Source organism: Enhydra lutris, unplaced genomic scaffold (assembly GCF_002288905.1).
Source record: "Enhydra lutris kenyoni isolate GAN:26980312 unplaced genomic scaffold, ASM228890v2 scaffoldscaffold4, whole genome shotgun sequence".
NCBI classification, from domain to species: domain Eukaryota; kingdom Metazoa; phylum Chordata; class Mammalia; order Carnivora; family Mustelidae; genus Enhydra; species Enhydra lutris.
In genome coordinates, this window is record NW_019154088.1 from 55,661,872 (window position 1) to 55,687,083 (window position 25,212).

General features: G+C 38.8%; 1 protein-coding gene across 1 annotated transcript in view; it reads right to left on the reverse strand.

The window, feature by feature from the left end:
- LOC111158341 (coiled-coil domain containing 175) overlaps nucleotides 1–25,212 on the reverse strand; it is a 66,001-nt gene that overhangs the window by 13,786 nt on the left and 27,003 nt on the right. Inside the window, exons 10-15 of the mRNA XM_022520320.1 lie at nucleotides 24,035–24,145; nucleotides 21,654–21,725; nucleotides 20,578–20,713; nucleotides 19,824–19,955; nucleotides 14,058–14,196; nucleotides 8,932–9,011 (exon numbers count right to left, since the gene is read on the reverse strand). Of these exons, the coding sequence (XP_022376028.1) occupies nucleotides 8,932–9,011; nucleotides 14,058–14,196; nucleotides 19,824–19,955; nucleotides 20,578–20,713; nucleotides 21,654–21,725; nucleotides 24,035–24,145 (670 nt within the window). The remainder of the gene's footprint in view (nucleotides 1–8,931; nucleotides 9,012–14,057; nucleotides 14,197–19,823; nucleotides 19,956–20,577; nucleotides 20,714–21,653; nucleotides 21,726–24,034; nucleotides 24,146–25,212) is intronic.

Below are 25,212 nucleotides of genomic sequence, written 5' to 3' on the forward strand. Positions count from 1 at the left end.
AAACAATATATACAAGGAAAACCCTATAAACCTATCAGCTGATTTTTCAGCAGAAACTTTATGGGCCAGAAGAAAGTGGCATAACATATTCAAAGTGCTGAAAGAAAAAAGAACCTACAACTGAGAATATTCTATTCAGCAAATCAGACTTAATAAGAAATGTTAACGGGCATCCTTTAAGTGGAAAAAAAAAAAAAAAACAACAAAAAACGCCATAATCAGGAGTAAGAAAACTATGAAAAGAAAAAATTTCACACGTAAATGCAAACATTTAGTAAAAGTAGATTAATCACTTATAAAACCAGTATGGAGGTAAAGCACAAAAGGAATAAAATCAATTATATCTATAAAAATAAGCCAAAGGATACATTTTTTTAAAATGTAAAGTATGACATAATATACATAAATGTGGGTGGTTGGTAAAAATTAGTGCTTTTAGGGGTGCCTGGGTGGCTCTGTCAATTAAACATCTGACTCTTGATTTCAGAGCTCAGGTCATGATCTCAGGGCTGCAGGATCGAGCCCCAAGTTGGGCTCCATGTTGGACATGGAGTCTGTTTGAGATTTTCTCTCTCCCTCTTCTTCTGTCCCTGCACCCCCCTTAAAAAATAAAAATAGTGCTTGGAAAACTGCACATCTACATGCAAAAGAATGAAACTGGACAATTTTATTACCCTATACACAGAGATAAACTCAAAATGGGCTAAAGACCTAAATGTGAGGGGTGCCTGGGTGGCTCAGTGGTTAAAGCCTCTGCATTCGGCTCAGGTCATGATCCCAGGGTCCTGGGATCGAGCCTCACATCAGGCTCTCCACTCAGCAGGGAGCCTGCCTCCTCCTCCTCTCTCTCTCTGCCTGCCTCTCTGCCTACTTGTGATCTGTCTGTCAAATAAATAAAAATCTTTAAAAAAAAATAGACCTAAATGTGAGACTGGAATCCATAAAATTCTTAGATGAAAACATAGGCAGTAATTTCTTTGATATCAGCCATAAAAACATTTTCCTAGATATGTTTCCTTAAGCAAAGAGAAAAAAAGCAAGAATAAACTATTGGGACTACATCAAAATAAAAAGTTTTGCACAGTGATGGAAATCATTAACAAAACAAAAGGCAACCTACTGAATGGGAGAAGATATTTGCAAATGATATATTTGATAAGAGCTTAATATCAAAAATATATATAAAGAACTTATACAACTCAACACCAAAAGCCCAAACAATCCAGTTTAAAAATGCACAGAGGACACAAAAAGACATTTTTCCAAAGACGACATACAGATGGCCAACACACATATGAAAAAATCCTCAACATCACTAATGATCAGGGAATGCAAATCAAAACCACAATGAGAGATGGAGGAATAGGAGAATCCTATTCCTCCACACTTTGTGGAGCACAAAGCACACTTTGTCCCAGAGATATACACAGAAAACACCCACATCAGGGCAAATAACCTAGTAAGCAACCTGAAAACTGGCAGAACGGACTCTCCATAGCTAAATGTTGAGAAGAGGCCACATTGAAAAGGATAGGAGGTGCAGAGACATGGCCAGGAGCCAAACTGATCCGTAGGAGAGAGGGACACCACAGGCACAGAGAGGGAAAAGAAAAGACCCCTCATCAGCCATCCCAGGCAAGGGGGGAGCCGCATTGGGAAGATGAATCCCCACAACATTGGCTTTGAAAACCAGATGGGCCTAACTTCGAGTTCTTACAGTTAAATGGGGCTTAACACCTAGAATAGTGGATTGGACTTTGCAATGGGTGGAGAGCAACAGAAAACATAGTTCCCACCCTTAAAGATAAATCACAATGAAGAGCCCCACCAATATACAGTATGGAAGCAGCAGTTTGAAAAATGCCTGGTGTACACAGGAAGGAGATTTTATTTACCAATCTCAGAGCATGTACTGTAGGGGCAGGGATCTTTGGGTGAATTCTCCAGGAACAAAAGAGTTGGCACACACCATTTCTCTTCCCAAGATCCCCAGACTAAATACATAGACACCTTCAGGAACCAGTGCAACCTGGAGACTCCTGCCTAGCTTACTAACAGCACACCCTGCCCTTACGCTGTTCCTCAAACCTCCCCCCTCCATTCTGGTGAGGCAGTTTTCTAAAGTGGCTCCAGGTCCCCTCCCACAGCAGAGCAGCCATGACCTTGCTGGCACCTCATGCCCCACCCCTGTATTCTTTTACAGACCTGCCCTTGGCAGTTCTCCAGGCCACAGGTCCCCTCTTGCAGCAGACCAGCACACAATTTTATAACAATGTTTACCCACCCACATTCTCTTGTAGACCCACCCTTAGCAGGAGTCCCTCCAATGCAGTGCCACTAGCCTCACACTGTGCAATCATCCCTGATCGAGGCCAGCACCATTCCAAAGTGACGCCTGTCCCAGAGAGAGGGGAAGATAACCATACACATTTGTTTGATTCAGACCCCTGCAGTGGGCTGGGGGCAGACATCTGGTCTGACTGCAGGCCCCACTCACCAATGAAAGCTTCTCAGAGGACAACACAGTGAGAGCACTTTACAGTTCAGTGCTACCACAGCTCCAGCAAATGCCTAGCCTGACTTAGCTCAAGCCCAACGTGACCCCAAACATAGCTAACGGCACAGAGATGAAGTCCTGAGATATTCAGAGAGGGCCATTGCAGACAGTTGGACTGAAGGCAAACATGGCTCTACCACAGAAATAGGGAGCATGCAACACACATATGAGATACCCCTGAGGCACCAATTTCTGGTGCACAAGAGACACTGCACTGCAGAGCATTACAGGATCTCTTCTTCCTAAGTCCATTGTTTTCAAGAGCAGGAGACATAACTGATATTCCTGACACATGGGAACAGACACAGAGCTAGTCAAAATGAGGAGACAGAAGAATATGTCCCAAATGAAAGAACAGGACAAAATCACAGCAAGAGAGCTAAATGAAATGGGAATAAGTAATAGGCCGGGTAATATAATTTAAAGTAATAATCATATAGATACTCACTGGAGTTAAGAGTGGAGGACCTCAGTGAGACTCTCAACAAAGAGATAGAAAACATAAAAGAGAATCAATCAGACATGAAGGAGTCAATAACTGAAATTAAAAATACACTAAAGGGAATAAATAGTAAACTGAAGAAAGCAGGAAAACATATCAGTGACCCAGAGGATAAAGTAATAGAAAGCAATCAAGCCGAGCAGGAGAGAGAAAAATGACTAATAAAAATGAAAACAGATTAAGAGAACTCAATGATACCATCAAGTGTTATAACATTCACATTATAGGGATCCCAGGAGAAGGGAGAGATAAGGGGGCAGAAAATTTATTTGAAGATAAAATAGCTGAAAACATCCCTAATCTGGGGAAGATGAAAACATCCCTAATCCAAGATACACAGAGAACCCCCAACAAAACAACCCACGGAGATCCACACCAAGACATGTGGTAATTAAAATGGCAAAATGTAGCAATAAAGAGAATGTTTAAAGCAGCAAGAGAAAAGAAACTTACATACTAGGAAAACCCCACTAGCCTATCAGCTGATTTTTTTCAGCAGAAATATCACAGAGAGACGGGAGTGGCATGATATATTCAAAGTCTAAAAGGAAAATTCCTGCATCCAACAATACTTTACTCAGCAAGTCTACAATTCAGAATAGAAGGAGAAATAGAGTTTCCCAGACAACCAAAAGTTAAAGGTCATGACCATTCAACCAGCCTTACAAGAAATGTTAAGGGGGATTCTTTGAGTGGACAGGAAAGACCATAATCAGAACTAAGAAAGTAGGAAGCACGAAAGTATATCTATAAAAATCATTCAATGGGTTCATAAAATAAAAAGGTATGAAGTATGATATCACATACCTAAAATGTTGGGGGGGAGAGGGAGAATAAAATTTTAGTGCTTTTAGCATAGGTTCAAACTTAAGTGACTATCAACCTAATATAATCTGCTGTGTATATAAGAAGTTAGGTAAATCTAATGGAAACTACAAATAAAAAACCATTAATAGATATGCAAAAAAAAGAGAAACAAATCTGAGTATGTCACTAAAAAATCCAGCAAACTGTGAGAGAAGCAAGCAAGAGAAAAAAACAAAAAAACATAAAAAGAGAGTACTACAAAAACAACCAAAAAACAAGTTAAAAATGGCACTAAGTATATACACCTATTAATAATGGACTAAACACTCCAAACAAAAGACATATGGTAATGGAATGGACAAGAAAACAAGACCCATCTTGCTACCTACAAGATACTCATTTCAGTCCTAAAGACATATGTAGACTGAAAATGAAGGGATGGAAAAGTATTTATCATGCAAATGAAAGTGAAAAGAAAGGAGAGTATTATTTATATCAGACAAAATACACTTTAAAACAAACACTGTAACAAAGGACATAGAATCATAAAGGGAATCATAATCATAACAATCCAACATGAAGATATGTGTAAATATTTATGCCCCCAACATGGAAGCACCCAAATACACAGCAAACAATGACAAAAACGAAAGTAAACAATAGTAATACAATAATAGTAGGAGACTTCAACATGCCACTTACATCAATGGATAGATCACCCAAACAGAAAATCAACAAGGAAACAGTGATTTTTGAAGGACACATTGGACCAACAGATTTAACAAATATATTCAGAATATTCCATCCTGAAACACTGGATACATATTCTTTTCAAGTGCACATGGAACCTTCTCCAGAACATATCACATATTAGGCCACAAAACAAATTTCAGAAAATGCAAAAACCTGAAATTATACCATGCATCCTTTCCAACCACAATGCTGTAAAACTAGAAATCAGCCACAAGGAAAATCTGGAAAGAGCACATACATGGAACTTAAATAATATAGTACTAAACAATGAAGGGTCATATAAAAAATCAAAGAGGAAATAAAAAAAATACACAGAGACAAATAAAAATGAAAACATAATAGTCTAAAATCTTTGGGGTACAACAAAAGCTGTTCTGAAAGGGAAGTTTATAACAATACAGGCCTACCCCAAGAAGATAGAAAAATCTCAAACAAACAACCTAACCTTCTACCTAAAAGAGATAGAAAAAGAAGAACAAAGCCCAAAGTTAGTAGAATGAAGGAAATAATAAAGATTAGAGCAAAAAACAAATGAAATAGAAACTAAAAACAAACAAACAAACAAAAAAAAACAACAATAGAACAGATGGATGAAGTTGGGAACTGGTTCTTTGAAAAGGTTAACAAAATTGATCAACTGTTAGCCAGACTCATCATAAGAGAGAACTCAAAATCAGAAATGAAAGAGGAGAAATCACACCCAACACCACAGAAATATAAAGGATAGAGAATATCATGAAAAATTATATGACAACAAATTAGACAACATAGAGGAAATGGAAATATTCCTAGAAACATAGAAGCCCCCAAAACTATATCAGGAAGAAATAGAAAATTTAAACAGACTGATTACCAGCAAAGAAATTGAATAAGCAACCAAAACACTCCTAACAAACGAAAGTCCAGGTAAATTTACAGGTAAATTCTACCAAACATTTAAAGAAGAGTTAATACCTATTCTTTTCCAACTATTCCAAAAAATAGAAGATGAAGGAAAGCTTCCCAATTCATTCTTTGAAGTCAGCATTACCCTGATAACACAACCATGTAAAGACACTACAAAAAAAGGAAATTTAGGTCAATATCTCTGATGAACATAAACGCAAAAATTCTCACCAAAATATTAGCAATTCAACAATACATTAAAAAATTATTCACCAGGATTCAAGTGGAATTTATTCCTGGGATACAAGCATGGTTAAATATTTGCAAATCAATCAGCATAATACATCATGTCAACAAAGGAATGGAGACAAACCATATGATTATTTCAATAGATGCAGAAAAACCATTTGACAAAGTATGACATCAAAAAAAAAAAAAAAGCCCTCAACAAAGTAGTTTTAGAGGAAACATACCTCAACATAATGAAAATTCCACAGCGAACATCATACTCAGTGTTGAAATCTGATAGCTTTCTCCCTAAGATCAGAAAAAAGACAAGGATCTCTCCACTCTCACAAGTTTTTTTTGTCCAACATAGTACTGGAAGTCAGAGCCACCGCAATTAGACAAGCAAAAGAAATAAAAGGTATCCAAATTGGTAAGTAAAAATTTCACTGTTTGCAGATGACATGATACTCCATATAAAAAACCCTGGAGACTCCACCAGAAAACTACTAAAACTGATAAATGGAATCATTAGGTTAGCAGGATACAAAATCAATATACAGAAACCTGTCGCATATCTATACACCAATAATGAGGTAGCAGAAAGAGAAATTAAGAAAACAGTCCCATTTACAATTACACCAAAAATGATAAAATACCTAGGAATAAACTTAACCAAGGAGGTGAAAGACTTGTACTATGACTATAAAACATTGATTAAAGAAATAGAAGATGACACAAACAAATGGAAAGATAGCCCATAGTCATAGAATGGGAGAATAATTATTGTTAAAATATTTGTACTACCCAAAGTAATCTATAGATTTAATGTGATCCTTATCAAAATACCAATAGTATTTCTCATAGAACTAGAAAAAACAATACTAAAATTTGTATGGGACATCAAAAGACCCTGAATAGCCAAAGCAAGCTTAAAACAAACAAAACTGGAGGTATTAAAACCCCAGATTTCAAGATATTCTACAAAGCAGTAGTAATGAAAGCAGTATAGTACTGGCACAAAAATAGACATATAGACCAATGAAACAGAATAGAGAGCCCAGAAAAAAACCCCACAAATATATGGCAATTAATCTTCAACAAGGGAGGCAAGAATATGCAATAAAGACTGTCTCTTCAACAGACAGTGGTGCGGAAACCGGACATCTACATGCAAAAGAATGAAACTAAACCATCTTCTTACAACATACACAGAAATAAATTCAAAATGGACTCAAGACCTAAATGGAAGACCTGATACTATAAAAATTCTAGAAGAGATCACAGGCAATAATTTCTCCGACGTCAGCCACAGCAAAAGTTTTCTAGGTACATCTTCTGAGACAAGGGAAACAAAAGCAAAGTAAACCATTTGGACTATGTCAAAACAAAAAGCTTCTGCACACCAAAGGAAACAATCAACAAAACTAAAAGACAACCTACAGATGGGGAGAAGATATTTGCAAATTACATATCTGACATACACATATTAGTATCCAAAAATACAAAAAACTTATACAACTTAACACTAAAAAACCAACTAATCCAATTTAAGGATGGGCAAAATACATGAACAGACATTTCTCTAAAGAAGACATTCAGATAGATGGCCCACAGACACATGAAAATATGCTCAACATCACCCATCAGCAGGAAAATGCAAAGCAAAATCACAATGAGATATCACATCACACCTGCCAGAATGGCTAAAATGAAAAACTCAAAAAACAGCAAGAGAATGTGGAGTAAAAGGAACCCTCGGGTGCTTTTGGTGAGAATGCAAATTGGTATAGCCATTGTGGAAAACACTACAGAGGTTCCTCAAAGAATTAAAAATAGGAATACCCTACAATCCAGGGATTTACCCAAAGAATATGAAAAAGCTAATTTGAAGGGATATATCCTCCCCTCAGTTTATTGTAGCATTATTTACAATAGCCAAGATATGGAAGCAACCTAAGTGTCCATGGATAAATGAGTGGAAAAAGGACATGTGGTACATATATACAATGGAATATTCCTCGGCCATAAAAACAAAATGAGATTTTGCCATTTGGAATAACATGGGCGGACCTAGAGTATATAATGCTGAGTAAAATAAGTCAGCCAAGGAAGGACAAATACCATACTGATTTCACTCTGACATGGAATTTAAGAAACAAAACAGAAAAAAGGACACAAACAAACAGACAAAAAGACTCTTAAATACAGAGAACAAAGTTGTGGTTGCCAGAGGGCAGGTGGGTGCCAGGATGGGTAACTGAAGAGAATTAAAATACACTTATCATGATGAGAACTGAGTAATGTACAGTACTGTTGAATGATTCAACACCTGAAACTAATATAACACTATATGTTAATTATACAATTAATAGATATACAATTAATATATATCGAATAAACAATAAATAAAACTCCAAAGCTGATTTGTGGAAATTTTTCATAAACTCTGGGAAGCAAGTTAAAAAAAGTTGTTGAAACAACTTCATAAAACAGAATATACTTTGATATATAAACAATTGTATGGCAAAAATAGGGGAGAAGGAAGTAGAATTTATTGAGGCTTTTTTAGGGAGGATTTAATATTTCTTGAGAAAAGAATAATACTTTATGGATTTTTCATAATTTTCTACTGAATTCTGTATTTGGTTCGTAGTCATTATACTGTTATAAATCACGTAATTTTTAGTCATTGTATGATCATCACTAGAATTGTACTAAGAAAATACAATTGCATATATAATATACTTACTACAGTACTCTTCCCTTTCATCTTTTTCTATATCCACATGATAAAAGTTACTTTTGATATCAGTGCATCTCAAAAAATAGAATGTTTCTATTTTAAATTGGCCAACTCTATACACACACTTATCACTAACAACTGATTCTACACTTTAAGAAGGTAGTAAATGACTCTTCACCTGCTCTCATTTTATCCACTCCCTTCCCACCTCTGCAACCTCTGTGCACTTATCCTAATCTTCACAGGACATTAACAGAATAATATATCTGAAAAGAACCTTAGAAAGCATCTTCCAATTTCTACTTTAAATAAGAAAACGGGGGCCCCCCAATGAGTTTCCTGTGATTACATGTTAGTTGCATCAGAGTCTCTGTGTATACATATGTATATCCACACAATTAGTTTGTATATATCAGTATTCTAATAAAAGAAAGAATGAATGCATTGACTCTTTACCGTGTTGTTAAAATATCTTGAAAAATCTTTTGTCATTTGAGAAATGTAATCATTTAGTAAATTCTGCTCCTGCTTTTGTGCTATAAGAGAAAAAATAAATACCCACATTTGGTTTTTAAAAATGGAAATAAGGCATGTGCTTAATTTTAAAAGTCATATATTATAAGGCTTATAACAAAAAACAGAAGTCAGTTCCTTTCCAACACAGTACCCACCCTTATGTTTAATTCCACAGAATTAACTATTTTTAAATTCATTTAGACTTTTTCTTCTATTTTCTTAATAAATGCTTATATGGCTATTTCTTGATTTGTTATTTTAAGACATTTTCTACTTTCTTCCCAACATAGAAATGCTTACTCCCATCCCCATGTCCCCCACCCACACTAACAACCTCTTTGTTTCCCCCCTTCCAACATTGCCATAAAGCCATATTTTTTAAATTAATTTTAACTATTTAGATTATGACAACGTAAATATTATTCACAGAGGAGACACAGAGGAGTGTTGTAAAATTATACCTCCTTGCCTGTATAATTTTTTGTTTTTCTAGGAGATAAAAATAGCCTCACTTTTTTTTTACTTGCTTAGTTTTCCATGTATACATTAATTCATCAAAATCTAAAATAGAATCATAAAATCTTCCAAATATTACTTCCCACGTGGTCAAACACCTTAGGTGATCTATCAGCTCCCCTCGTCTTCCCTCCCCCACTGCCTTCTGTTTTCATTTTTCTTTAGGTCTTCTGGACAGCTGAACACCTAGGACTTTTGCATCCCCCTTGTGTTGGACTCCTGTTTCCTGAATTTCACATCCTCCTCTTTTTCTTGATTTGTTCCTTCTTTGTTGAAGCAAGTTTCGTACTAACTTCCCGAGAGAGAGTAAATGAGATATTTTGACATCTTTTATATCTGAATGAATCTCTATTTTATATTTGTATTTGACTAATAGTTTCAACGGGCAGCTAATGTTGGAAACTATTTTCTCTCAGATTTTTGAAGGCAATGTCTTCTAACGTTTAGTATAATACTATAGTTAAGAAGTCTGAAACCATTCAGATTACTAATCTTTTGTGTAAGGTCTGCTTTTTCTCTCTAGAAGCCTTTGGGATATTTTTTTTCTCCTGAAATCCCAAAGTGATGTTACTTAGTATCTTTTCTTTCAGAAATTGCACTGGGGATTGATGGGCTTTTTCAAGTAGGAAACTCATATTCTCCAATTCTAAGAAATATTTTTGTATTATTTCTTGGATAACTTGATCTTTGCATTTTTTCCATTTTCTCTTCTCTGACCTTCCTGTTAATTAGATATCCAACCTCTCAGAATAGTCTTCTAATTTTCTTACTCAAATTTTATCCTGTTCCTCAGCTTTTTTTTTGTTTTTTTCCTGTTTTTGGAGAGATTTCCTCAACTTTTCATAGAATCCTCCTATTGAATTTTTAAATTTTGGTTATTTTTTTTCATTTCTAAGAGCTCTTTCTTGTTTTCTTTCTTTAAGCATCTTCTTTTTTCATAAATGCAGTATTTTTTGTACAAATATAAGTTAAAGATATATCTTCTGTAATATATAGAATGTATATTTTCTATAATATGTAGAGACTACAAATACACATTATGTATAATACAAGGAGACTATATATCCTCCAAGAATCTACCTTTAAAAGTATTCTTACATTCTTTGGGTCATCTATGTTTCCATCAACTCCTGTTATTCTGTCTGCTTTAGTTTCTACATTTCATTTTGGAATTTTTCCTCAGGTGTCTGGTGATCTTTGATTGTTCACTCCTAATTAAGCATGAGGCACTAAAATTTCAGTTCCTGGTGGGCTTCATTGTACAATGATAAGGAAGGAACCAGCCAATTTGTTGGGGGATCCTGAAATGCTAGATTATGTCAGGCTTTTCTCTGAGATGGTTTGGTTTCCTTAGAGAAGAATCCAACCACCTCCTTCTTCAGAGTGGGGTGGGGGAGGGATTAGAGAACAGTTACACACAGCTGGCAGCCTTCATCAAGCCGACCAATGGAAGGGGGGGGGGTCTCTGTACAACATCTGTCTTCTACTCTCAGTCATATTTGATATCCTGCAGTTCAGAATCTGTTGGGGCAACAACTTCTCTGCTCGCATTCGGAGGAATAGTCACTCAGCTGCACAGAAGACAGCATCTGACCTGCCAGTCTCACTGCTTTTTATAAAGATTTTCAACCAATCTTCAGCTCCATGACCCATCTCAGCTTCACGGTATCAGGGTCTTCCAATGCCCAAGACTTGCCGGGTCTTGTGGAGAGAACGTCTTGCTTTCATGGTGTGCTATTTTGCAGGCACTTGCTACTCGTATTCCCCTTCCTGTTAATACCTCTATCCAATCACACTTTCCAAAAATGTGTTGATGTTTATTACCTGTGGATATCTTCTCTGCCAGTCTCTATATCTGTGAGTTTATAACATTTTTCCCTTAAAAAAAATCTTTTACACATATTTGTTATGAAGTTTCATTAGGGAGCAAAGATAGATGCATATTTTACCCATCAGATTTAGCCAAAAGTCATTACATTGTTTTTTGTATGTACTGAGCCTATTCTATCCTCTGTAAGTCTTACGCTTACAGGTAAAGCATATTTTTCTACTCTCTGGAACACATTGCTCTTATGTTCCCTTTTCTACCTGTCTCTTGCCTTCCTATCTTTTCTCTACTTTCTTTAGTAGTTCTCTCTTTTCTTTGCCTCAAGAGAATCAGAACTTGTAATATATGATAATACATTGCTTATTTTCATACTCATCCTGTTTCTTACATCCTCCATCTTAGCACAAGAAGGGATGGGAGGAAAGGTTGGGAGAACAGAAAATTGGGGATGGAGTACATGTGTATCATGACTCTTGGTAGAAGTAGCAAAAACCCAAAAAAATCTACCTGAGTTAACTAAATGAAAATCTGGCAAGAAGTGGAAAATCAATGGAGGAATGGCAACCAGACCAATTATCCAAAGTACTTATTTTTATAATCTTACATTCTTTTTAAGAAATTTTTATTTAAATTCAATTTAATTAACATATACCATATCATTCATTTCAGAGGTAGAATTAGTGATTCATCAGTGGCAGACCACAGCCAGTACTCATTACTTCAAGTGCCCTCCTTAATGCCCATCACCCAGTTACCCCTTCTACCTCCTCTCCTATAACCCTCAGTTTATTTCCTATAATTAAGAATCTCTTATGGCTTGTCTCCCTCACTGCTTTGTCTTATTTTATTTTTACTTCCCTTGTCCTATGTTCAACTGTTTATTTCTTAAATTCCAAATATGAGTGAAAACATATGGTATATGTCTTTCTCTGACTTACTTTCACTTAGCACAATAGCCTCTAGTTCCATCCACATCACTGCAAATGGCAAGATTTCATCTTTTTTGATGACTGAATAATATTCCATTGTGTGTGTGTACACACACACACACACACACACATATATATCACATCTTCTTTATTCATTCATCTGTTGATGGACATCTACGCTCTTTCCATAGTTTGACTATTGTAAATATTGCTGCTATAAACATTGGGGTGCAGGTGCCCCTTCAGATCACTAAGTTTGTATTCTTTGGATAGATATCTAATAGTGCAATTGCTAGGTCATAGGGTAGTTCTATTTTTAACTTTTTGAGGAACCTCCATACTGTTTTCCAGAGAGGATTTCCCTCCAACAGTGTAAGAGAGTTCCTCTTCTTCTGCATCCTCACCAACATTTATTGTTTCCTTAGTTGTTGAATTTAGCCATTCTGACTAGTGTGAGGTGGTATCTCATTGTGGTTTTAATTCCCTGATGCTGAGTGATAGCGAACATTTTTCATGAGTCTCTTGGCCATCTGTATGTCTTCTTTGGAGAAATGTCTGTTCATGTCTTCTGCCCATTTCCTGACTGGATTTTTTTGTTTTTTTGGGGTGTTGAGTTTTATACATTCTTTATAGATTTTGGATACTAGCCCTTTATCTGATAAGACATTTGCAAATATCTTGTCCCATTCCATAAGTTGCCTTTTAGTTTTGTTGACTGTTTCCTTTGCTGTGCAGAAGCTTTTTATCTTGATAAAGTCCCAATAGTTCATTTTTGCTTTTGCTTCTTGCCTTTGAAGACATGTCTAGCAAGAAGTTGCTGTGGCTGAGGTCACAGAGGTCGCCACCTGTGTTGTCCTCTAGGATTCTGAAGGATTCCTGTCTCACATTTAGGTCTTTAATGCATTCTGAGTCTGTTTTTGTATATGGTGTAAGAAAGTGGTCCACTTTTATTCTCCTGCATGTGGCTGTCCACTTTTCCTAATAACATTTGTTGAAGAGACTTTTTCCATTGGATATTCTCTCCTGCTTTGTCAAAAGTTAATTGACCCTAGAGTTGTGGGTCCATTTCTGGGTTTTCTATTCTGTTCCATTGATCTATGTGTCTGTTTTTGTGCCAATACCATACTGTTGTGATGATTATAGCTTTGTAATACAGCTTGATGTCCAGAATTGTGATGCCTCCAACCTTGGTTTTCTTTTTCAACATTACTTTGGCTATTTGGGGCTTATCATCTTACATTCTTAAAATTCACTTTGCTTGGCAATTACCACTATTCACTTCAAAATATTTGTTTTACATTTCAACATACTGTGTTTCCATATGATTGTATCTTTTTGACATAGACTGTTTTGATTTCTATCTCCACATTCAGTGGGTAGTCTATTTAAGATTTTCTCTCTCTCCCTATGCCCTTCTCCCTCCTTGTGGTCTTTCTAAAATAAATAAATCTTTAAAAAAAAACCCCACTCCATATGGTAAAGGTTAAAGGAGTTCTTTCTACCTTTACAAAGTACAGAGAGAAACCACATAATACAGTTGCTACTAATTGTTAATTTTAAAGTCTTTAAAAGAGAAAAGGAAAAATTTAACAAGAGCAACAATAAGACTGTGATGTAAAGGAGAAGAAATTAGTAGATGAGGCAAAAATTAGAAAAGAGGGAATTAAAGGTGATAGCAAAAGTTTAGACAATTTCACCACTGGCTTGTGACTGATGACCCTCCCTTGTGTTAGAAGAGAACAGAGAAATCCTTACCTGGACTTAAGGTCAATTACTAAGAGCTTCATACATACCTGTAATAATATTACTGAGCTCTTCAAATTTTCCACTTTTGCTTTTGTACTCTTCTTCTGCCACTTGAAGTTGTGGAAGACACTCGACTAGTTCCTCTGCCTTTTCTTTATTACTTTGTGTTGCCTTAACAAATTTTTTCTTTAAAGAAAATAAAGCTAATTGTGAGCAGAATTTGGAGAATTTACACAATTTATACTCCAAAGCAGAATGTAAGTTCTTCAAGAGGGAGAGTTTTCTCTTAATGTCCTCTTATCCTGAGATGCACAGAAAGGCATTTGGCACATACTAGGTATTTAAACAATATTTTTTGGCTGATTGACTCACTCTCTGGCAATCTACAAAGTAAGGAGATTAGATTCAATGGGCTTTCTAAAGATCCATTCATTTCTCTGGCTCTACTGCTAAGATCCTATTAATGCTACCCTAAACATCTATTTGAGAAAATCTCTCTTATTTGATCATATTTTGTGTGTGTGGGAGAATAGGGAATAAAACAGAATATACAAAAGTCCTAAGAAGTGTGGGTACAAGTAAGAAATGGGGAAAAGGCAGAAATAATTATATATATTTCTACACTAAATGGGCAAAAAGTGTCCCAAACAAAACATGAAAATGCCTGCTTAATTGTTCAGGTCTTATTTAGTTTCAAAGGAAATAAAAGTTGGACCTTAGAAAGGTCCTGATGGGACCTTAGAAAGTCAGGATGGGTTTGTCATGGGGACTACAGCGGAGACAGCCAGCTGACATTTACTAACTATTCTGTCCTTCAATATCAGGACTTCTGGGTTCTAGCTCAGTGCACGGCTGCCAGCTACAATGATTTCTCAGCTTTCCTTGCAAGTAGGTGTGACTAATGAGTCTGTGAGCAGAAGTGATATGTGCCACTTCTGGGTCCCCCCCCCCCCTTCCACAGAAAGCAGCATGTGCCCGCTTGGTCCTTCCCTCCTTCGCCTGGCTGGAAAAGAATGAGAAGGGAAACTGCCACTTGGATGTGCCTATGTCAGCGTCATGCTGAGGATGGCGGAGCTGCCCTACCAAGCTTGGACCCCTTCCCTTTGGCCTGTAATGGGAAAGAGACATAAACATTCCTCTTCTAGAATGATGACATCAGGGGATCTTCTCAACTAGATACTCAGATTTTTAAGATTTGAATAGGCCATACTTGACCCAGTTTATTAAAAAAAATTTTTTTTTCACTTTTTATTTTTATCCAAGTTGCACACACACATAATCCGAAGGAACCCCTGGGTGCCACAGGGCAATGCTTGGCATGCTTCCCCAAGGAGGTACCCTCACAACACAGCTGACCAGAGGCTAGTAGTGTCCTTTGACCCCACCAAAGTGATAACTCAGATGGAAGAGGAAGACACCACATGAGCTGATGTGATAGCCCCCCTGGTTTTGAAGTTCTCATGCTCCAACAGGAGTCAGCATCGTTTGGGTATAACTTCTAGGTCCCAGAAAGGGACACGTCCACTTAGAAGAAGCACCAAGTCCAGGGAAATCCAATGTTCTAGTTTCTCACCAGTTAATCTTCACATCGAGATGCAGCATACCAATCACGGGTCATTCCGTACAAGCAATGTTGCCTGATAGTACAACTTTGGTTGTCTAACTTTACCAGGCTCTACGGGAATGACCCAGAAAGTTAAGCCAAGATCAATTTCCCAATAAAGGAGAGAGGGTTGCTAACACTTAACTACACATGTCTTGTTTATGTTCACTGTATTTTGGCAACTCTTTGATAAAGCAGCTTATCTGTGCCCTAATTAATACAGTGACATGCCAGCCTCATACGTCCCCTCCCGAACTGCCATTAGATCCTTAAGAATGAATATAGAAAGACAAAAACATAGATAAAAACACTGTAATTTTGGTGCCTGGATGGCTCAGTGGGTTAAGGCCTCTGCCTTCGGCTCAGGTCATGATCTCAGGGTCCTGGGATCAAGACCCTCATCGGACTCTCTGCTCAGGTAGGAGCCTGCTTCCCCCTCTCTCTCTCTGCCTGCCACTCTGCCTACTTATGATTTCTGTCTGTCAAATAAATTAAAAAAAAAAAAAAACACTGTTATTTAATGGGCTCCCTGGGTGGCTCAGTCAGTTAGGGGGCCGACTCTTAGTTTCGGCTCAGGTCATGATCTCAGGGTCATGGGACTGAGCCCCATGCCAGGCTCCACACAGTGCGGCATCTGCTTGTCCCTCTCCTTCCCCCTTCTGTCCTTCTTCCTGCTCGTGTGCGCTCTCTCTCTCTAAAATAAATGAATAAGATCTTTAAACAAAACACCACCATAGGGACACCTGGGTGGCTCAGTTGGTTAAGTGTCTGCCTTCAGCTCAGGTCATGATCTCAGGGTTCTGGGCTCGAGCCCTGCATCAGGCTCTCTGCTCAGCAGGAAGCCTGTTTCTCCCTCACTCTTTGCTTGCCTCTCTGCCTATTTGAGATTTCTCTGTGTCAAATAAATAAAATCTTTACAAAAAAAAACACACCACCATAATTTAAACCTATTACAATGCAGAATCAGGAGTAAATTTTTCCCCACTGCAGTGTTATGAAACTCAATTGTGTCTTATCTAGATTATGTTCTCTAAGGAGAGCTTGGGGGTCTCAGGAGGTATGTGAATGCATGAATTCATCCCCATTGTCTATACCAACTTAGCTGCCAACAGTTCCCTGACAAGAAACCATGCTCTTGTTTCATGCTCTCAGGGAGGGTTTTGGTACCACGGGCTGCTGCCTCTCAGGCAAGTTAGCATTTGTCTCCTGACTCAGTCAGACCCGCAGCTTCTTCAGCTCCTTCAAGGTTCCCTGATTCCTGAGCCACGTGCACACTTACTTCAGTGATGGTGGGCTCTGGCCTTTGTGGCAACCCCTTGGAATTGGAGCCTTGGAAAGAGAGAGACTGATGCGGGTCCCAGTCCCTGCTCATCGGGATGTATTCCAGCTCGTCCTATGACTTCCTGTCCACCTTTCCTTGCCACCTGCCTGCCCTGCAGCCTTCAGGCCCCCGCTCCAGATGGGACACTGACAGCCTCACTGGACTGTGTAAGCAGCTCCCACCACCGCAGAAGGTCACATCCTCTAACGGACCCTTGTCCTGGGGACTCTGCTTCTCTGACTGAACCCTGCCAGACACAGGGCTGTAGGATCCAGCGGTCCCACTCGTGATCAATGTGTCAGCACCAGATGAGAATAATGTAGAAGGCTGTGGCTCCTCACATCCCAAACCAAAGGCAGAAATGCGACTCCAATTTCCAGTTTGCTCTGGGTTACTGATGAGGATTATCAAGGGAAAGGGGGTTGTTGCTTTATAATAGTGGCACACGAGCTGCCTTTGTGTGAATTAGACACAGGTGGACACAGCCCTGCGGCGGGCGCACAGCCCGGCAAGTGGGATGGATGCTGGGAGACGGCCTACTGACCTCACCTAATTGCACTGTTTAAGCCTCAATGCCATGTTACCTAGTGCCCTTACCTCACTGCTGGATTGATGGGGACTGCCTCCACTGGTTCACCATTAAGCATGATGGTAAACTCTGCCAGCTCTGTCTCAAGAAATACCCGACATGCTGACTGCCTGCTTTCAATCACTTCCGCAGTCACCATTCTGGTTCGAGCTACTTGATCCACTTGGAATATTGTTCTGACTTCCTCACTGGTCTTCCTGCCTCCACCACTGCCTTCCTAAATTTTACCCAACATAGCAGCTAGAGAGCTCCTATTTAAATGAAAATCAGATTATTTTAGCCCTTCACTCGGAACCCTCTACTGGCTTTCCAGCCCACGCAGAGAAAAAACAAAGTCCTCACAATGGCCTAGCAAGTGGCAGACCTGGGAATGACCCTCCCTCTTGGATTGCTCCTTGTGGCAAGGAGTGTGGCCAACTGCCAGCCTCCAGTGGTCGGCTCCTTCAGAGTCTCCTTGGTCATCTAGTGAAGGTCATGCTCTTTGAGGGGTGGCCCCCAATCAACCAATTGAGCAAGGAGGTGGTGCATGGGTGGGGTCATTCCTGCCCCAGGCAGGGCTCCACTAACGGACAAGGTGCTCCTTGCTCAGGAGCACCCCACATAGAGTTTGCGGGTTCCATAATGTCCGATGGCTTCCCCCTGCCCAGTCCTTTCACAGGTGTTACTCCCTAATAAACCTCTGCACTCCTCATTCCAGCTCAACATCTACTTCTGGAAGATGGCTCCCTCCCACTCCTATCTGATAGGATAGCACACTACCTCCGTGGTATTCCCCAGAGGGGACAGCCCTGCCTCAATCTTTTGTGTTGGGCATGCCCTCTGCCTGGAGCCCGTTTCTGCACGTAGCTACACAGCCCAGGTCCTCACGGCCTCCAGGACTTACCCTTCCTTCTCTCATGGTCCTCCTTCCCACGGCACATGGGCTGCATCACACACTCGCCCTATCCCTGGTCCCTGCTTTATTTTCCTCTATAGCATTTCTCACCACTGAATATACTAAATGTTCCACTTGTTTATCTTGTTTATTTTCAATCTCCCTCCACTGGGATGTGAGCACCATAAGAGTAGAGTTTTGTCATCTTTTGTGTGTGCAGGATTCAGCATCGAGAATACTAGGCACCCAGACAGATGGCAACTGATGGAGAAATACTTCCCACCCTGATTCCCTTCCATTTTTTCTAATTTATCTGAATTTGTGCAATGCTTTCTCTCCTTTCTTTGTTCCATGAGCTGTGCCAGTTTCCATCTCACTCTTCTTATTTCTGGCCATCCCCTTCAGATCCCTCTTCCCTAAGTTCCTAGGTTTCTACGTGGCTGACTTTCCTTGGCACTTCTATGAAATTACAGTGTTTTTTTTTTTAATTTATGGAGGAGCATTTGATCAGATGTTATACATTCCAACACCACCTTTCTGAGTGTTCTTATCCTGTTGGAAACTTTTGTTCCCTCTTTCACTTGTTTTTCTCCTACTATTTTTGTGTGGGGGACATAGCTGCTCCTTCTCTGTCATTCCTGTTAGAAGGAGCTGGCTTTTCTTGCACCAGTTATCTGCAGACAATTTCTGCAGGATTTGGTGGGGGTTGTGCGGGGAGGTGTGGACTTGGCTAGAACTATACTTTGAAATGTCAGGACCCCCTGCTCCCCCGCTCTGGCAAGGGACAGTTGTCTTCAAAGAAAGCCCCTCTTTCATGCAGCCAGACCTCTGTTCCTCTTCAAAACGAATCAAGTTCAGAAGGGTTTCTCCCACCATCTCATTTCTCCTCCTTCCAGTGTACCAAGGTAGGTCTCTCAGAAACACCCCCTCACCTTTCAAGGTAACACCATCACCTTGAAAAGCTGTGTCTTCCATTGTCTTTCCAGAGACCTGCCATCTCTGGGCCCCCTGGGTACACTCTGCTTTTTTTCTCTACCTTGCTCAGCATCCATGCTCACCCCAGATTGGATCCTAGCAGCCCCAACTCAGTGGGATGCCCCCTCTTTAACGAGGATTTCTGCCTTTGGCCTGACTGGCCTCCCTAGCCCTCTGCTGCTTTCCCTAGCCAGCCCAGGCCGGATCGCCATGGCTCCTTGCTGTCCTCCACCTGTCCCCATGGACTTTGCCAGTACTTCTACCCAACTTGAAGTGTCTAATTTTCTGTTCTAACTGAAAAAAGAAAAAATGCTTTTTTGCTCTTTTTTTCTGGGAAAAAAAAAAAAGGATCATACTGAAGATTTTATGTCGACCTGATTAGAATAGCATGAAATATACCCCTCCCCCCAGAGCCATCTAAAATCATTCTTAGATGTAAAACAAAACTTACCTCATACTTGCTCAACTCTTGAATTAACTTTTTTTCTTTGACAATAAATTTCTCCTCCGCTTGTTTTAATTCTAATGTAACTTTTTCGATCTCTGCCAAAAATTCAGTGATCTCTTTTTCTCGTACAGTGGTCTACCAAGGGGAAAAAAAAAAACCCAAACCTGAAGATTTGCCATTTGCCTTTGTAGCCGTCAGCCTCACATTTTCAAACAGCCAAGAGTGAATATCTCTTTGCATGAGACGTGGCTCCGGTGTTAGCTTATATTATTTCACAGTTACCACTGAGAGGAACACTTCATTTTCCCTGCAGAGGTTAATTTATTCACCAGATAATATCTATAAGCTACAGGAGGAAATGGGGAATGGGAGTGGTGGGGGCCGGACCGCGGGCAGAGGGCCAATACTAGAGCTAAAGTGATGTTTAGTTTTTTTTTGTTTTTTTTTTTTTTTTTTTTTTTAGAGAGAGCTTCCCTAAAAGTTAACATCAAATAAGTTTCTGGTGGCCTGTTTCAAAAAGCATCTTCTAGAAAGAAGTGCTACTTTGTTTGCTAAATTCCTACACTTAATACACAACAAATAGATACACTCCTTAAGAAAGTTAAACAATGCACTCTAAGCATTGCCAGAAAGGAAAACATCTTTTAACAAGGTAAGGTTGAATTAGGTGTTGAAGGAGAATCACTGATAACGAGGTAGTAATTCTAAGGCTGTACTAACATGGAGTAATCCTATTAAGTTCTTGGACTTCCTTTACCTCTTGCAATAATTCAGCGCGTCTGAGCTCCAAACTCTGAGTTTTATCTAAAATTTCTCCTATTTCAATTTTTATCTTCTTTTCCCAACGGGCGTGTTTTTTTCTCAAACAAGCTACTCTCCACTGAGTTATAACACTAGAAATTTGAACACAAAGAATCATCATTAAATTGACATCATGGTTTACTGAAAAGATGAAAGAATTCAAAGCTTAGAATGAAAGAATTAGATGAAAGAATTCAATCTTAATATGATTATACGTCTAATAGGACAGTAGACAGACCACATGTGGCAGCTCCCCTCCTTTAGGTAAAGGATAGGAATGGGAAAGGTTCAGGGGCAGATGGCTAAGAGAAGAGACCCAGGCAGGAATAGTAGTGAAATTCCCTAAATTACCCAGAGTGCTAATAAAGGATTTCAACCTTCTGGGTTCTCCAAACTTTTCCATGGCCACATAAAAAAGCTACACTGGAGGAGGGTGAAAAATGTGCAACTGAAGTCTTGTACATGATATTAATAGCAATGACAACAACAATAAAATACAGTTAAGTTTTTGCAAATACTTCCTTGGTGCCAGGGAGTCATCTCAATACTTGATACAGATCATCTACCATTCATGGTGACCTCACAGGGTGAGTGCTACCATCATTGGCCACTTTGCAGGAATGGGAGAAGAGAGACTGCTAAATAATGTGGCCTTGGGCACAGAGCAAGTAGGAGACAGAGCAGCCAAAGCAACCCATCTTCAGAGCCTGTACATTTATCTGCACTCCTCTGTCACCTCCTCTACTGGTCCACACCAACGCCTGGTGAGCAAGAGGTACTGCACCAGTCTTGACAATTTCACTCTTTGGTGAGTTCACTTGATTGAAATGGGAAACTCTAGTTCTGTTCAATGTCCCAACATCAAAATAACAAACACATCTAGATCTGAGAGAACCCAAAATTTAATTTAGGAAACTAATTTCCTTGGACTCCAGCCAGCAACAAGTACTCTGACTTCCTCCCAACGCTGGGGCACTATTCATTAAGATAAACATATACTACTCATAACACAAATGAATTTTTTTTTTTTACCATCTCTGATTTTCTCTTTCCAGGTTATCACTCAGGATTTCTATTTGTTTCCGATAAACTGACTTTGTTGCTCTAAAAATAAGAAAACATACGTTGGGTTTTGCATTTGTGGAAGCCAGCAGAATTTACAAAAGACTTGATGTATCATTCTTGTGCACAAGAAGATTACCATCTAATTGGGAGACAAACCAAACATAGTGCAACAACTAAAGGTAGTGGTAGACTCAGAGAAAATTATGATTTCATACAAGTGCAAGTATTGTGGTGGATACCCAAGGGAGGGAAGAAAAGATTCTGGGGAGACAACTGAGGAAAGCTTATTGGAGTTTAATATTTAACAGAGGGAGGAAGACAGATTCGCAGAATGGAGGTGGAATCCCACAATGGAAAGGACATCATCTTTTGCAAAGACACGGAAAAGGAGAAGCAAGTCAAGACTCTTCTGACCAACACGGACTTGCTGCAGACAGAGGACATCGAGGGAAGTAATAATGGTGACATGGGACAGGTGAAGGTCAACAAATGGGTGAGAAACTTTGGATTCTAGACTGAGTCCTGATTTGATGCAATGTATAATTGAGAAAGCCTATATTGATTTTTGTACTAGGGGTAAGTAACAATTGAATGTCAATCTGGGATGGATAGAAACATGAAGAGTCTAACACAGATTTTAGAAGACTTGGTTATTTTTATTCCCTTTTTTCCTATTAAGTGCTTCAGACACAGAAAAATAAAATATGACTTTGTCTTTTGAAAAATAGAAATATTCATCACTGAAACAGAATAGGTAATATGCTGTGAAACTAGAAACAACCGTGTTCTGGCCTTTTTCTCCATTTGAATCATAGTCTGGGCTCTTGATTTCCTACCTCAATTAATCTATTATCCTCCCCAGAACTGTAAGTTTCTTCACAATGTGCCCCAACCTCAGTGATTTTATTTATTTATATATTTGGTTTAATTCACCGAGAAGTTGAACTAGTTTAAAATAACACAATCGTAATACACAAAGTCCTAAGTGGAAACCGATATTAGGTCGCAAATTTGGCTCTGAGTTTCCTGGTGCCCACAGCAATGATGGCATAACAACCGGTTATGGAATCTCTATTAATCATGTGGAAAATAGGAGCCCTACTCAAACTAATTCTGTTTTCCTGCTCTCTCACAGTGAAGAGTTCATAGTTTCCCTTCTGAAACCAACATGAGAAACAGATGTTTAAATATGTTGTTTAACAGCATAAGGACAAGCAATCCACACATCCTGCATGTTCTAGATTTCTGTTGGTACAGGTCAAATTCAATCATCACTATCTTAGTACTATAAGCTAGTTGCTCCACTGCCCTGTATTCAAATAACAAAACATATTCAAATTATAAAAATGAAAAAATATATAACCCCTTTGATCCAGTAATTCAACTTTAAAGGACTTTATTATAAAGAAATAGTTGTACAGGTGGACAGAGATATACATGTTAAAGTATATCTTTATTTGATGTGAACTTTGAATAGTGCTCGTAATATAGAAAACACACACACAGAAAACACAAAAACAAAGTCCATCAGTAGGGCACTGGTTAAATAAAACAACATAATCTGTAAAAGAATTATTATATAGTTGAAGAAAGAATGAGGAATGAGGCCCCATATACAGAATTTTGTATTCTTCTGATAGTTTTAAAATCAGAAAAGTGTAAAAATTAATACAAACATTCCCCCCATACCTTTCACCAAGTTCTCCAAATGTTATCATTTACCATATTCATCATTTCTCATAGATATATTTTTTCCAGCTTTTTATTGGGCTACAACTGAAGCATAATATTGTGTAAGTTACCCAAATGTAAGTGGAAAAATTCTAGTTACAGAAAAGGACAATCCCATTTTTAGATGTACAAACATACTCCTATATGGAAAGCATATATAGAGCAAATTGTTAACACTGAGATCTTGGGGGAAGGGTATGGAGATTAGGGTAACTTCTACTCCTTTAAGCTAAACATTTCTATATTTGAATTTTAAAATCAGGTGCAAGCATTACTTTTTCAACCAGAAAAATTAAAGGGATTTAGAATGGCAGAAATGAATACCATGGGGGGGGGGGTCTGTGTTGTGACAATGTTTAGGCATGTTCTTGTTACTGGAGTGTTAATGGGTCCATTTCTCATGTCCTTGCATGGACATGTAGCTTTTATGGAACTTAGGACCTGCCTAACCTTTCAATGATAGGTTCGATGATAATGAAACTTCTAGACCGTAAAACAGAGACAGTGGTTTATAAGCCTCCTTTTCTATAAGACATCAGAGGTTGTCAGCTCTGTTGTTACCGTATGTTAAAATATAAATGCAGAGAAGACGAAGACGAAAAGTTTCAAAGGCCTACCGATGAAGATCATGGAGCGTGACAAGTCCTTCTTCCATATTTCTGATGTCTACTTTTCTTTGTGATAGGAAGTTTTCTTTCTGAGAAATGAACACCAATTGTTTCTGATTCCTACCATGAAAAAAAAAAAACAGTTATCATATGTGGAAGGGTGAAATCATCATTTTCACTCCTCAGCAAGAGAGGATATAGAATCACAAATAAGAATGTAAGAAAGTAGGCTGGGAAGTTCAGCTCATAAACTATTAACTGAACAAATGAGTAAAAATAGAAACAATCTTTTTGCTAGTCATGGCTAAATCTAAACTTCTAAAAATCCCCAAGCCATGGGAAGAGCATTAATTAATTATTAATTAATAAACCACAAGAAGGATACTATAGACTCCATCCCTCTGAGTGGGGATGTCCCTTGTAATGCATTTATCAATTCTACCATGTTCTTTTGTGAAGAGTGAAGGAACCAGTCATAACAACTTTAAATTTTGGGTGTAGCTCTTTCTAGCAGTGTGACCTCAGGAAAAAACTCTGCCTGTGGATGAGCCTCAGTTTCCCCATTCATAAAATAGGGCCCACAAATGCTCACCACATGTCAAGATTAAATGCGATGAAAAGAGCTCAAGCCAGTGTGTGGCATGACACCCACGAGGCATTCTATACAAAGTGGTTATATTTTGTCTCCCATTTGCAGAAAGAATAATGGGAAGCATACAGTTTTGTTCAATGTCAGTTGTTTCCAGACATTGATAGGGACATTCCTGTAACAGAAAGTGTTCTGTTTCTGTGTCTCATCTTCAAAACTGCTATGGACGGAAATGTGTCCCCCACAGATTCATATGGTGAAGCCCCAACACCCAGGGTGATGGTATTTGAAGATGGGGCTTTTGCGAAGAGATTAGGTCGCCTGATTAGAAGAGGTCATGATGGGGTGGAGGCCCTCATAAGAAGAGACGCCAGAGAGCTTGTCCTCATCCTCTCTCTACTATGTAAAAATGCAGTGAGAAACAGCCATGTGCAAGCTAGGAAAAGGGGCTCTTATCAGAACCTGACCATGCAGGCACCCTGATCTTGGACACCCAGCCTCTGGAATTGAGAAATCAATTTCTGTTGTTGAAACCACCCAGAGTGTGGGGTTCAGTTAGGGCAGCCCCAGTTGAAGACAAAAACCAGGAACAACAGTA